The sequence below is a fragment of the Pteropus alecto genome, unplaced genomic scaffold, assembly GCF_000325575.1.
Source record: "Pteropus alecto unplaced genomic scaffold, ASM32557v1 scaffold7, whole genome shotgun sequence".
In the NCBI taxonomy this organism is placed as follows: domain Eukaryota; kingdom Metazoa; phylum Chordata; class Mammalia; order Chiroptera; family Pteropodidae; genus Pteropus; species Pteropus alecto.
In genome coordinates this window covers 64,033,175-64,048,223 of record NW_006494614.1, presented here as the reverse complement: position 1 = coordinate 64,048,223, position 15,049 = coordinate 64,033,175, and the positions used below count along the sequence as shown (strand labels likewise).

General features: G+C 40.7%; 1 protein-coding gene across 1 annotated transcript in view; it reads right to left on the bottom strand.

The window, feature by feature from the left end:
* The window catches only part of GPATCH1 (G-patch domain containing 1), a 38,539-nt gene that overhangs the window by 16,942 nt on the left and 6,548 nt on the right, over positions 1–15,049 (bottom strand). Inside the window, exons 2-10 of the mRNA XM_006926782.3 lie at positions 13,126–13,260; positions 10,859–10,944; positions 8,059–8,219; positions 7,438–7,535; positions 6,857–6,915; positions 6,221–6,463; positions 5,091–5,238; positions 3,306–3,385; positions 599–803 (exon numbers count right to left, since the gene is read on the bottom strand). Coding sequence (XP_006926844.1) covers positions 599–803; positions 3,306–3,385; positions 5,091–5,238; positions 6,221–6,463; positions 6,857–6,915; positions 7,438–7,535; positions 8,059–8,219; positions 10,859–10,944; positions 13,126–13,260 — 1,215 coding nt within the window. The remainder of the gene's footprint in view (positions 1–598; positions 804–3,305; positions 3,386–5,090; positions 5,239–6,220; positions 6,464–6,856; positions 6,916–7,437; positions 7,536–8,058; positions 8,220–10,858; positions 10,945–13,125; positions 13,261–15,049) is intronic.

Below are 15,049 nucleotides of genomic sequence, written 5' to 3'. Positions count from 1 at the left end.
CGGTGGTACCATTTACTGCCAAGGGGAAGACTGGAAGAAGACCAACTTTGAGGAAGTGGGAACCACAAGCTATGTTTGGGTCTATTTTATTTGAAATACCTGGCAGACTCCCACACGGCAAGCCCAAGTTCATCTCTCATAGTGGGTCTTCCTGCTCCAACCTACAGGGGATCTTCCACATTTGTCCGTACTTTCAGGTGCACTCATTCCTTTTAGGCTCTCAGGAAAAGAGCTACAGTACCCTTATCCCCTGAGAAAAAAATTTTATGTTCCCAGGCTGTACAAAGAAAATGAAGGTACACATGTCCCTGGTCTTCATTCGCCACATTCCTGGACAATGATTAAAAATCTGAAAACTCCTGAGCTTAACGAGGTTGTAGTTTCCATGACATAAACCGATGGTAGGAAAGCAATAAGTCTTAAGAAGTAAAGAATATTCACTGTTACGTATGCTAGTCACAGTAAACAATTTTATACCCCCAGTTTGGGAATACGAAATCATGGAAAGAATTTCAATAGGAAAACAACTTTCCATTTTGATTCTGATAACTCAGATTATTATAAATTTAATGCCTTTAATCTTTTCCATGGCACATACCTTGAATAGGTTTTTCTCCTAGCAACTCTCCCCGCTTGGAGGCATTCAGTTGGTGCCTACTGTGTGTCCCTGGGTCATGTATTGGCTGTCCAGCTGACTCCGATAATACTTGAAGTAAGTGGGAGTTCTCCGAGGTTGCAGCTACCACGGGTCTGAAATAATGCACTGGTCGATAGTCTCTTGGTAATTCAGGTGGTGGGTAAATCTAAAAACATAAAAATAAAAAAAATAACTCAGAAAATACAGGCTAGAAGATGATCAGGTTTGATTTAACCAAGAAAACCTGATACCTCAGAGCCCTGTTAACCCAAGCCTTCCCCTGTCTAATATTCAGCAGGTAGGTAGTACTGGGGACAGCCTGTCCAGGTGCCCAGCCACCATCCATTCCAGATCTGGAAAGTCAACAGAACCATACTGTTCTAATAACTAGACATTTTTAATACCACCCCTGCTCACTTCTATACAGAGATGCTAACATGCGTGTTAAATATGAACAGAACAAGAACGATAACAATAGTTAGCACAATGTCCTGGCCCACTGTAAGTCAGAAAATTTAGAAAAGTATGATTCAAGACATAGAAAAAAATAATAACTTTAAATAAGTTACTTTTAAAAATTCTGAATTTTTTTTCTGGTTCTGTTTCAGTTCCAAATTGGAACTTCAGGACTTATTTTTTGATCCGAAGTATTTTTAATTCAAAATCTGACTGAACTAAAATTGAAATATATTTGGGGAGCTCAGGTAAGTACTAATGAGAGCAGAACGGATAAGTTTTTAAAAAGTGTTAGATTTTTTTAAATTATTACACTAAAATAAATGGTCTCCCTTGCTCTTGGTCTAACAACACATATTAATGGACAGTCCTATTTAAGCTGTTTTCTGGATTTGTCAGCTACCTGAAACTCTGAACTCTTACCCAGTGAAGCACTGAATGCTCACTGGCGGAAGCAGTCAGCCCCAGTGGCACAGTAGGCTCAATCTGAGGCTTTTAACAATAGTATATGATGCCTGGACCACCCCACAAAGTCAGCTCTCATTCGAGTTTCCCAGGCTTCCCAGGTGGTGGTAAGGTTCCCAAGTGGTTTCCTGGTGCGACCACCTGCTATGATGAAAACCCACAAAAGACTGGTATTATCGCTGTCAGAAAATCTCATTCTCTATCGCCTTAGCCTGACCACCTTCTCTGAAAAACAGAGACTCCCCAGTCAGCCTGCAATCCCTCTCCTGTTTCCAAGACACGAAGGTCCAGAGGAGCACAGCAGAAAGGAGGCGCGTGTGCACACGACTTCATAATAGCCCCCCTCAGATCCAAAGCATTTCACGGACTGGGTTTTTAGCTACATATTTAGAAAACTTGCCTGTCAGTGAAAGGCCAGGTGAACACAGCCCTCCTCTGAACTGTTGATGCCCAAAGCCCTACTCCAGCAAGGAGCACTTCGGGAGCCCTAAGTGCCTGTCTCTCCACTATGACACTCCGCCTTACAGTGAATTTGTCTGTCTGGCACCATCACTGAACAGGAGCTACTTGGGGGCCAGGACTTAGTCCTATTTGTCTTTGATCCCTGTGTCAACTGGATACTTCTCAACCATTTTTATTTTTATATTTTTTATTTTTTATTTATTTATTTTTTCTACCTCTTCCCTCCTCCCCTATCCCCTGCCCTCTGGTTCAACCATTTTTATGCCTCCTTTTCATACACAAAAAAACTCACATTCTCCTTCGACATATTTGATATTTCTGGTATTAACAACAGCATGCTATGTGCCCAACACTGTTTTAAAAATATTCTGCTTGCTGTTACAACACATTAACTCACCACTAAACCAATCAAAGCCACCGTAATACCGAATATCATTTCTCAGGCTGCACTACTGCCAGCCGCTCCTGTTCTGGGGACCCACAGGCCAAGCCAAGAGGTACTTAACTAATGTTTGCTGAATCAAAAACAAAAAAGCCCATTAAATTGTAGAACACCCTGAAAAAAGGATGCCCTGATCTCGGAAGCTAAGCAGGGTTGGGCCTGCTTAGTACCTGGATGGGAGACCACCTAGGAATACTAGGTGCTGTAGGCATTTAAAAAAAAAAAAAGATGCCATCAAGGCAAATGGCCAGGCACCCCCTGAGCTACCAGTACTCACAACTAACTTGCGACACCCACCTGGGAACACATGACTCTGATGAACGTTAAAGAGCACCACTTGGCCTACGCTGCAACAGAATCTCACAGAAACAGGATGATCTGGAAGGACATGCGGCATTCTCCACGGGACTTACCCGCACGCACACAGCATCTCTCCCTTCCGCTTGCCCATGCAAGGAGCCCAGGGAAGCTCACCCGCACTAGCAAATGAGCTTCACAGCACTCAGGAGAAGTCAGGATTGTGGGTCATTATAACTTTTAGAAAGTTTTGTATTTTTCCTTAAGTCACATTGCCCCTAAAATTTCATCAATTCCATCCTCCCACCAGCTTTGAATATAATTCCTTTTTAGTGGAAATAACTACTCACTCGAAGTTTGAATTTAAAAAATCAGCAGTTAGCTGTTGTGAATACAATGTGGCTACTGACTGAGATTTCTAATACAGATTATGTTTTCCTGGACAATCACTAGTTTTGAAAATAGAATTTACATGTCGTTCTGGTTGTTAATATAACATAGCAGCAAAACTTTTAAGTACTAAACCAGTAAAAAAAAAAATCTTACTTTCTTAGAAGATAAAGGTTTAGAAGCCAGGGAAAATCCATCCAATATTTTGCCAACGTATCGAAGATCTTTCTCGGATTCTACAAAATGATGTCATTGATTAATTCCAGAAGCATAGATTAGAATAAGACAAAAGACACCAGTTTATTTATCTCCGAGAACACAAATACTACATGTCATACACGAGCTCACACAGAGATAGCAGTAAAGAAGGGAACAATGGCACGTAGAGCACTCACACCTCTGTTGACTCTGACAGCCCAGCCCACACCACCCACAGCTGATGGAGCCCAGGACAGAGGCGTGGCCCTCCAAGGCAAGTACCTCAGCGTGAGGTCCTAACTAAGGGGCACCTGAGAACACACTCTGTGAGATAAGAGATCTCAAATAAACCATCAAGAGAACAAACATGGATAAAAGTAAAAATCATAACTGTGAGAGAGTCATTTCAAAAACTAGGTGAAGAACCATGGAGAGAGAACTCAAGTTCCTTAGCAACCATCAAAATAAGGTACAAAAGGCAGTACATATAACCAGGTCGGCCAGTAATCTAATCTTAGCACACGTTAAAAGGTACTTTTGTCTTTTTTGTGAATGAATTTCTAAGAGATAAAGATCACTAATTCAGGAAAGGAAATGACCAACTCCTCTGACTTGGAGCCAGGGATTGTCCATTGGTCGCAGAGACAACCCCCACGACAAAGGCTCTTTCATTACCAAGGCTGTCATGAGCACAGAAGTTCTATCAAAAATCCATACATACAAAAAAAAATCCACATGTACAAACTGCATTTTCTATAGCCAAAATTCCCTTCTCTGTGACCATCATGAGCACTGACATGAGCTGGTGTTCGGCCCCGAAGCAGGCACAGCCCCCAGCAGTGCAGGTAGGACTGACACTTCCAGCCTCATAGACAGCTTCACAGCTCAGTAACTATCTTCCCCCACAATCCCTGTTAAACTTTTGTGCCAGCTTCTGGAAGTTCCTAAAATTCTGTAGGGTAATTTGGGATTGAATTTCATATTCTTGGAATTTTGTATTCTTTTAAAACCCAGTAGTCTACGGCCATGCCACGCTGAATGCGCCCGATCTCGTCTGATCTCAGAAAGCTGGGTAAGAGAGAGCCACAATACAAAGCCAGGTCCGATTGGCTCCAAATCACATGCTACTAATACCTACGCCACACTATCTCCTCCCTGCACCTTTTCTGAAATGAAACACTGAAATGTTATTTAGAACCAGAGGATCTGAATCTAGAATCCGACTTGAAATTCAAGCTGGGTTGAAAGAATGTCCATCTCCTGAACCAAAGAGAGCCCCCCCAAGAGCCAGTAGGAAGACAGGCTGTGTGCCGAGCTCCATCTTACTGGGGGCTCTCGGTGTTCCTACCACCTGGTCATCACACCTGACTTCTGACCTGCTGCTTGAGTTGGCCTACTTTGGCTGCCTACCCATTTCCTCAAGCTGGGAGTGCTTCCCTCTGACCCAGTGCCGGCTCAGCAACACGAGCACCTGTCCACACACGTGCACCTTCCCTGATTCCAGACCTCTTCCTCCTCCCGACCTTGACCCTGTCTTGACAACTGGCTTTGGCTTTGACCCGATCTAAATCTCATTTCTGTCTTACTTCCCACACTGGGCCTCTCTTTTCCCCACTTCGTTTCTCACCCTGCATCTTTGACCAACAACCCCCTACTCCATGGAGGCTGACGCTCCAGTATCAAACTAGCAGTCTCTTCTCCCTGATATTCTTACACCAGTCAGCTGCGGGTCTACGAAATTACCTTTCTGACTTTGATATTGCCTGGGCGCTGTCCAGCCATAGAGTCCATCTCCAGGCTCCTCGTCCTTCAAAACGGTGTCATACTTGGATAGAGTTTCTGTGGCATAGATATCATCATCTTCCTCTTCCAGGGCACCAACACCAAAAGCCTTTTCAAAAACAGGTTTCAAACAGCAATTACAGGTTTTAGGGTATGTCTGCACTGAAGGATAAAGCTACTTTAAGGATGTGATTGAACAGACTGCATTAGCACTGTAAGATCACCAAGAGAGAAGAGAGTGGGAGACCCAGATTAACACACAGACTCAAGTGTTTTGGAAAACAATGAGCAGAAGCTAATGCCATGCCTCCAGGGTCCTCGCACAGGCAGAGGAGTGGAGAACACACACAAGCAGCAGGGCAGGAGGAGAAATGGAGCCTCTCAAAGGAGAGAGGCAGAATGTTCATCTACTGTTCAATGTGGCTGGGGACAGTACTGGTGACCAGGGTCCGAAGACCAACACTACACTAATGGCTGCTGTAAGAACTCCCAATCTTTGTGAGAAATGGCCTCTAACAAGTATCGCTTTTTGTTAAAAGAACTGGAAAAAGCACATGTATTGGAAAAAAAAAAAGGTAATAATGACATTTTCTAAATGTAATTTAGGAAAGAACCTCTAAATCAATTTGAGGGGACAGGCAACTAGTGAAAGCTCTCCATCTCCTCAAAGGCAAAAAGCAAGTTTCCCAGCTCCCAGTTTTAGGGTTGGCAGCGCTAAAAAATAGTCCAAAAGGTAGTAAAACTTGGACCTCAACTGGGAGAGGCAGACTGCAATTCAACTATTAACTAAATCAAAGGGGTAACTGGTTTTTCTGCTCCGCTTCACAAGGATGTGGAAAAGCAGTAAAACTGTTCGTTCCTGGGAACATACAAACTCCACTATGAACATAGGTAACAGAGACTAAGGAGTACATATGAAAATCAGGAAGGTGTGCTTTGCATGTCTCAGAAAAATCCCAAGGAAAATATAACCATTTCAAAGTCTTCATGTAGTCAGTGAATCATGAGTGCCTACCACGCAGCAACCGTAACAAGGAAGGTGTTCTCATTTGTCATTGGTTCCATGTTTTATAAAACAGAAACACTATTACCTGGCCTGAAATTCCCAATTTTCTTCCTTTATTCTCTCCAATGTCTCCAAGAAGATTGCTGGGCCTCTCAGGTCCCCCACTGAAAAGATTAAAATGTTCTCCCGAAGTTCCAAACAAGGCTTGGTGGGGATCCAGGCCCTTGTAAGCCAGTCCGTGTACATCATCTTTAGGTGTGAAATCCACAGGCATGACGTCTTTGGGTGCAAAGGTCACATTTTCTGGCAAGTAGTCATCATCTTCATCCTATTTACAATGTTTTAAAAGTAGAACAAAGGTAAGCCACTGCCTAGTGCAAAGTAAGCCTATAAAATACTATTTTCAAGTACAGTGATTAATGTCAAACAAAACAATTACCAAACTTTCATTTCTGCTATTCAAAATCACTAAATCAAATCACTGAATGAAACTAATATAAACAACTCCACTTTAAGAATCTAAACAGACTTGGGATGTCTGTGTTGCTGGCATGTTACTGAATATAGTATCTGACACAATGGGGATAGCTTTAGGGTCTGGGTATTTAACTGTAATAGGATATGACTGATTTCTAAAATTGTTTCCAACCCTAGAACTTCACATTCATAGAGCCACAGATGCTACTCTACCACGTTAAAGGTCAGTCATCCCATACAATACCTCGGATCCTTCAGAGCCTCCAGGGGGTAATGCACAACCATAGATTTTTACTCCAGGATCTATAAAAGAAATTTCAAATGCATCAGTCATGAGCAAATGAAAATATAGAAACCGGATTTGCTGACACTCTAGAGGTTACATGGCTGTGCTTGTGAGAGGTGCTACAGCTTTAGGGTAGGAGACTGATCACTCAGAATTTGTTTTCCACCAGGCCCTGCCGGACCCACACTCTTGGAAACAGTGTGCTTGATGAGAAAACACTACTGCCCCAGCACCAGGGAGAACCTGAAAAAAATTATTGCTGCTGCCAAGAGTTCACAGTCTGGCTGGGGAGACCACCCGCAAGGAATAAATAAAAAATAATCATGTTAAATTGTGACACAGTTTCGGCAGAAGTAGGAAACAGTTTCATACTCTGCTGGTGGGAATGTAAACTGATACAATTCTTCCAGAAAGCTATTGCACATTACACACAAAAAGCTTTAAAATACATGAATACCACTGACCAAGCAATTTTATTTCTAGAACCATGTAGCCATTAAAAAATATGCTGTGGAATTAACGACAATCAATATACGTACCAGGTTTTTGTCGGCGTGGTCTTCTCTTTACTCGGGGACCAATTCCTTGTCCTTCCTTCCAACCCATTTTTCTTAGCAATTCAAAACCAACAGATAATCTAGGATATACAAGGCATTGAAAATGAACTGCTTTTTATAACATTAGAGAACAACAGGAAATAAGCAGCCTTTGAGTTTCCGCTTAGCTCATATACTTGTCATGCCTGAACCCATTCCTTCATCCATATTAGAATTGCATGGTCCTGCCATTCTGGCCACAGTTGACTGACTGACTGGAGGAAGTCAATCAGATGCCGCCCTTACTGGGCCTCTGAAATAGACTCTAGACGTTCCTGGTCAAGCGGCATGGGAAACCATGACAGTTTGAGGTTGCCACATCAGGCCACGTGCCCAGGAGCAGAACAAGGAAGTATGAAAAAAGAGAGGGTAGAATAAGGCTGGAGCTTCAGAGCACTCCATGCAACACAATGCAAGATCCTTTCGGCAAAATCCCTCTTTGCACTCAAGCTAGGCTAAGAAGTCTTGTCCTACTTGCAACCAAGCTGTCCCTAAGTAATATCATCAAATACATGCAAAGTAATGATACAAAGATCAGAAAAGTCAAAATTAAATTCTTCTCACTTTGCTGGTGTTATGAAGTCATCAAGCAGAGTGGCTCCAGGAATAGGGGCAGTAACAGCTGCTAACTGCCTGGCCTTCTCTCGTATTCTATCTTTGGTTTTGGAAGCAAAATCATCCGTGGTGACAATCGCTTTAGGTGCTATCCCAAATTCACTAAGATCCTTAAAAAAATTCAAACAGAATTACATACATTATTTGGAAAGTGATTAAACATGATCCATCACACAGTTTTATTTTATTTTATTTTTAACTTATTTATTTAAATTAGTTTCAAGTATACAGTACATTGGTTAGACATCTATATAGTTCATAAAACGATCTCCCCAATTGCTCCCTCCCTCCCCTGGCCCTCTATCTAGCTATCATATTAATGCTAACTGCATTCCCTATGCTGTGCTCCCCATCTCCGTGATCAACTATCAATTATTAATTGGTACTTCTTTAACCCTTCACCTTATTCTCCCAGCCCCCCAAACCCTCTTCCCTCTGTCTGTCACCAAATTGTCTACTATATTTGTGAGTCTGTTTTTGATTAGTTTGTTATTTTTGTTCCTTAGATTCCGCATATAAGTGAAATCATATGGTATTTATCTTTCTCTGTCTGTCTTATTTCACTTAGCATAATAACCTATCCATGTCACTGCAAATGGTAGGATTTCATTTTTTTAATGGCTGAGTAATATTACATTGTATATATGAACAATAAATTCTTTATCCAATCATCTGTTGATGAGCATTTAAGTTGCTTCCATATCTTGGCTATTGTAAATTGTGCTGCCGTGAATATTGGAGTGCACAGATCTTTACAAATTATTGTTTTGTTTTGTTTTGTTTTGTTTGGATAAATACCCAGAAGTGCAATTCCTAGGTCAAAAGGTATATCCATTTTTAATTTTTTGAGAAACCTTCATACTGTTAGCAGCTGTACCAATTTGCAATTGGTATGAGGGTTCCCTTTTCTCTACATCCTTGCCGACACATAGTTTTTTGATTTATTGATGATAGCCATTCTGACAGGTGTGAGGCGATATCTCATTGTGGTTTTAATTTGCATTTAGCTAAAATTACAAAATTGAGTTAGAGATCAAAGAAGTGACTGACTGTACACACTGACTTTGGAGCCTTCATATAAGCTAAGGCCAGTGGCCAATGACAGGGCATTGTAGTAGCTACTCATTGAGGCCACAACGGGCACTACCAAGCTAGGAAACAGGAATATTAAGTTCTTCTCAGACAATATTTCAAAGGTCAGTGTGAAGGGGGAAAATCTTAGAGTCATAGCCAACAAGCATTCTTGAGCATCTATGTGCCAGGCCATGAGTTCAGTGCTTTTGCATTTACTGCCGGCTGCCTGTCCAACAGCACCTTTTTTCTTTCTTTGCAGAGCCCTGAGGTTGTCCAGGCACCTGCCTTCCTCTGTGCCACCAAGCACCTCAGGAGGTGTCCCTGGGGTGTGAGGGCTGGGGCGGGGGAATGTTAGGGAATGGGGTTCATGTCTTATCTAAGCTAGTCATTTTGATCCCATTTTCCTTGCTTTAAGGACTGCTTTAAGAATGAGCATGAAAAACAATCTGTCTGAGCAGATGGGTGGGAAAATCCACTGAAGGATTTATGAGAATGGTTTCTTTGCTCTCAAGAAAAGATACCAAGAAGAAAGTCCTCCCTTCACTGGATAATGTCATCTTGGGTATGCCACTGGAAACTACTGCAGCCACAAGGAGAGCTAGTGTAAGGACAAGTTGACATGCAGAAGATGACTGAGAAGAGAATCTGGGGCCTCAATGGCATCTAGACTTCTTGTTACATGAGATATTTTTCCTTATGGATTATGCTAATCGAATAGGAAGGGGATCTCCCTTTGCCTCTTAACTGCAGCCAAAAGCATGCTGACATTTTATTTCGTCTTTATCACAAATGAATCCATGACTAGGTTTTAAGCTAATGGGGAGTTAATTTTTCTTAAAAACTGGAGCACACCCTGCAGGCTGGCAGGACCACTTTAGAACCTCCCAACACACACCAGCCTCCATTTGCCCCTAGGAAGTTTATAGTCATTGTCACTTTAATGATGTGCCTAGATGCTGCACATGGCTTCCTTTCACTCCTTTCTCTAGTTGCTCATTGTTCCTTAAACTACAGTGTACATAAGAGCTGTTGTGGAAGGCTGCACCCTGGCTCCCTGGTACCGCACTTTTAGGGCAACTGGGGCTTTTTCTAGTAGATTTGACTCTACAGGTACCTTGTTTAATTACGCTTTGCTTTATTATGTTTTGTAGGTGTTGTGTTTTTACAAATTAAAAGTTTGTGGCAACCCTGCTTAGGGTAATTCCATCGGCACCATTTTTCTAACAGGCTCAAATGATGGATAGCAGTTTTTAGCAATAAAGTATTTTTTAATTAAGGTAGGTACTTTTTTTTTTTTTTTAGAAATAATGCTATTGCACACTTAACAGACTACAGTACGGTATAAATATAACTTTTATATGTACTGGGAAAACAAAAATTCGTGTGACTCGCTTTATTGCAGTGGTCTGGAACCAATTCGTAGCATCTCCAAGGTGTGCCTGTAGGTGACTTTCCCTTTACACTCCTGACTTTAGAAACTGGCCCCAGCATAAGACCCTACTCCAGTGAATAAGAATCCATTGATGTACAGGGCACTATAGTCTAAATGCCTAAGAGATAAAGCCTTACAATGAGGAAATCAGACCCTGAACTTTCTGGGGAGAGATAAGGCACTACAACAACCAGCTACAAGCATCCTACCATGTAACTGGCAATTAAGGTTCTGCACACCCACCTCTTCATCCATAAAATCCTCTGGACCAAGAACAGATTTGTCTGCTCTGTTCTGCCGTGAAGACACAAAGGAAGAGGGTGTCCATCCTCGAAAGAAAAGAGTTTAGAACATTACAATCCTAGACAGTATTTTGGTTTATAAGTAAATAAATAACATGTTGGATACGAAAGTCCTGATAACCACAAACTCCTAGCTACTTCCATCTCACTGCTCAAATAGACATAATTATTCCACGTAAACTTCTTATTAACCCTCATAATCCCCTGCTGTCAGAACTCAGTAAGGTTTCCCCATAAGAATCTGGAAACAAGAGAAATCAAATTATATACTGAAAGTTAAATTGTGAAAGGAACACAAGTAGATTTGAGCAGAAAGATATAAGTTCACCTTGAAAGATACCACTCTAATACCAGCAAGACAGCAACCTACACTACCAAATTAACATATCAAAGAAACAATATGTCATGGTCAGCCATGAAAGAATGGCTAAAGAGAGAGTCAGAAAAGCAATGAAGACAACATTGTAGGTGCCCTGGCTCAAGGACTCAAGCTGGCTGGTCTAAGGACAGGCAATGGCCATACCAGGCCCCCAGTTCCATCAGGCACCTGGGTCCTATAACACCCCTGTTCCCCATATATAGTCACCAAGCATATGCTGTGTCTAAGAATGTGCCAAGCCAAAGAATGCTCTGGAGGTCAAACGTATCTGTAACCTTCTGTAGATAAACTTTAGTTTTCTCTAAGAGTGACACATCTACTTTCTGATTTCCTACAAGAGTCCTGTGGAGCTGAGGAGTCTGGGGCAGAACTACTCTTGGCAGGTGGGTGGGACAGGTTTCTGGGCCAACCTGGGAGATATCCCAGGACAGTGAGCATCTGTTCTCCTGGGCAACACCCTGGGCCCAGCACCTTCCTCCACTTTGGATTTTAGTCTTTGCCCTATTTCTGCACAGTCCTTGAATCTGTCACTCCTAATGGTAAAGAAATGTTCTAATATATTAGCATATCACAGTCTACCTGACAATTCACTTGAGCTAGTCTTACTATTTAATTATAATATACAACACAGCATAATTATAAGAATCAGCAATGTATTAGTGCGCTTCTTTCTTCACAAACCCTATTGTCATTTTAAACATTTTAATAAGTGTGTTATTTTAATAGTGCCTTAGTTATCTTTATTTGCTTTTCTTAATAATAAGTTTGAATATTCCATACAGCATTTCTGTCATCTGGAGTAAACTGTTCAAATACTTTGATCATTTGCCCATTGAACTGATCTTTACAAATTCTGGTTATTTCATTTTAACCATCTTATTCACCCCAAGCATTTTTCTTACATGGCTTTTTTTTTTTTTTTTTTGCATTGCTTTTAGTCTTTATTTTACTGCTATGTACAAGTTGTTTTTTCGAATTTATTTTCTAATTATAGTTGACATACAATATATTAGTTTCAGGTATACAACATAGTGATTAGACATTTACATACCTTATGAAGTAATCACCCTAATAAGCCTAGTACCCACCTGACATCATACATAGTTATTACATAATTACTGACTATATTACAAGTTATTTTTTTACAGGATAGTAATTATGTTTTTACAAGTTATTTTTAAAACGAAGATATAAAAGATCTATCCTATCTTGTTCTTAATAATTCCTATGAGTTAATCCGTTCACCTCCCATTCATATCTGAGATACATAGCCATTTTTCTTCCAGTTTCTATGTTAAACATAAAAACATGCATTACTGTAAACAATACAGAATTTATTATATTGCACCCTGTGAGAACTTAATGAATTTTTCTCCAAGACAAGAGCATGTACTGACAAGTGATGCTTGGTCCCAGTGTCGGGAGAGAGCGGCTCTGACCCTCAGTGGCCTCATCTACAAAACAGCTGTGACACCTGCCCTCCTTCGTCAGTGAGTCATGCGAGACAGTGATGACCTGAGTGAATCTGTGTGAGAGCACTTTGTGCATGTCAAGATATAATATAAAATGGAAGTCATTACATCATTTAATCATCCAGTTAGACTGTACTTATTTTTTTTAATAGAAAAAAAAAACTCTTTCACCTTCAGGTTGTAATCAATGAACGACATACACATTGACTCTGGAAACATTCCAAACATTTCAAAGAGGTCAAAAGTGTACTAAAATGTTACAAGAATTTTTTTTTTAAGAGAGAAGTAGGGGAGCAAGAATCTTATATTTCAATCATTTCTTTAATAGTATCATAACTATAAGTAGGAAAATCATACCTTCTTTTGAGCCAACAGTGTTGAAATACCCAGCAGAGAACCCTCCACTGAAGGCTCCATGAAACCGTTTATACCTTCCTTTTTCATCCCTGACAGTCTGATCCTGAAGAGGAACTGGTTTCTTTGGTCTTTCACCTAAAAAAAAATTTTCAATGAGAAAGAGAGAAGGGGATGGTAGACTGGAAAAATTCAGGGAAGATATCATTTCTTAAACCTAATGAATTGTTTACTTCTTATAATTTCAAATATAATAATTTAAGTAAGTTGCTATTCCTAGACTTCACTAGCTTATGTAGCTTAGGAAGCAATAAATCTTATCAAGCTTCTTTATGGTTCTAAGACAATTACAGATATCCCTTATTTATATTAGAAATATGTTTTAGCAAAAATGGCCTGCTTTTCCCACTAAATTCCATTATGAAAACTAAATTACATTGAGGGGAAGAGAGTTCAAATAGAGGGACATGACATCTGCTGGCAGCAAAGGAGGCAAATTGCTTGAGTGGCACATGGCATGCAGAAGCGTGTAACAGAACAAACGCTTCTATTTCTCTTCTAGAACTTCATAGCGTTCCTAACTCAAGAATTTTTCCTCTTGTATTGCCCATTTCCCCCAAATTTTAAGAGTTTCTTTATCTCTGGGAATCTTCTGACTCCATAATAAATATTCTTTCAACCTATTCTTTTTTCTACTTTGCAGAAAGGAGTGGGTTGCTACATCACACAAGATAAAAGGTACTTAATGTTTAACTTAGGTTTAAAGTTGCTATAACACAAATTACTGCCTGATTTTACCAACTCTAATTCAAAATTCTGACTATATTTTATATAAAAAGTAACCATAAAGTTATATAAAAAGTAACCATAAAGTTATTGTCAAACATTCAATACAGAGAGTAAGTTATACAGTAGTTAATGGCACAGGGTTGAGAATCACAGCACTCTGGATTTGAAAGCCAACTCCACCTTTACTAGCACTGAGACTTTGGTCATCTTTACCTCTCTGTGCCTCAATTTCCTCATCTGTAAAATGGGGATGACATTAACAGTAATAACTCTGTCATAGAATTGTTATGCAAATTATAACAATTTGATAAAATAATTCCAATTGAGATAAGATAATGTCTGTAAAGTGCTTAACAAGAAGGGGGTCACACAATCGATACTTTAAAAGTATCAGCTGCTACCATTGTTGTTAAGATAGCAAAGTCCATGTGTACCTGTTACTTCAATAATTAATCAAGCTACTACTTCCTTTACCCTACTATTTGCTAGCTTTGGGAACTTAGGCAAGTTACTTAATCTCTATAAGCCTCAGCCTCCACAACTACAAAATTAGGGTAATAACAGAGCCTACCTTGAAAAGCAGCGCTGAGGATTAAATATCACGTGCAGAGAGCTGAGCTCAGTGCCTGGTCTTAGCGAAGCTCAGTTAATATCAGCTACAATTTCATTTCACTCTAAAGAACTGAATTACAACTTCGGTCCCACAATCCAAGACTTTCACCATTTCTTAGAAATGTAGTACACACACTCTATGACTGTAGGTACACCTGGCATGGCTAAGGCAAGGTTTCTCAACCTTGGCAGTATTGACAGTTTGTGCTGAATAACTCTTGTTGTGGGGGACAGTCTTGAGCACTGCAGGATGTTTAGCAGCATCCCTGATCTGTAACACTAGATGCCAGAAGCAACTCACCCCCTTTCCCAGGCATTGTCTCTAGGCATTGCTAATTGTCCCCTAGGACAGTGGTCCCCAAACTTTTTGGCACCAGGGACCAGTGCTCCTATGAGAATCTAATGCCTGACCATCTGAGGTGGAGCTGAGGCGGTGATGCTAGCACTGGGGAGCGGCTGCAACTACAGATGAAGCTTCGCTCATTCGCCTGCCGCTCACCTCCTGCTGTGCAGCCCCGTTCCTCAC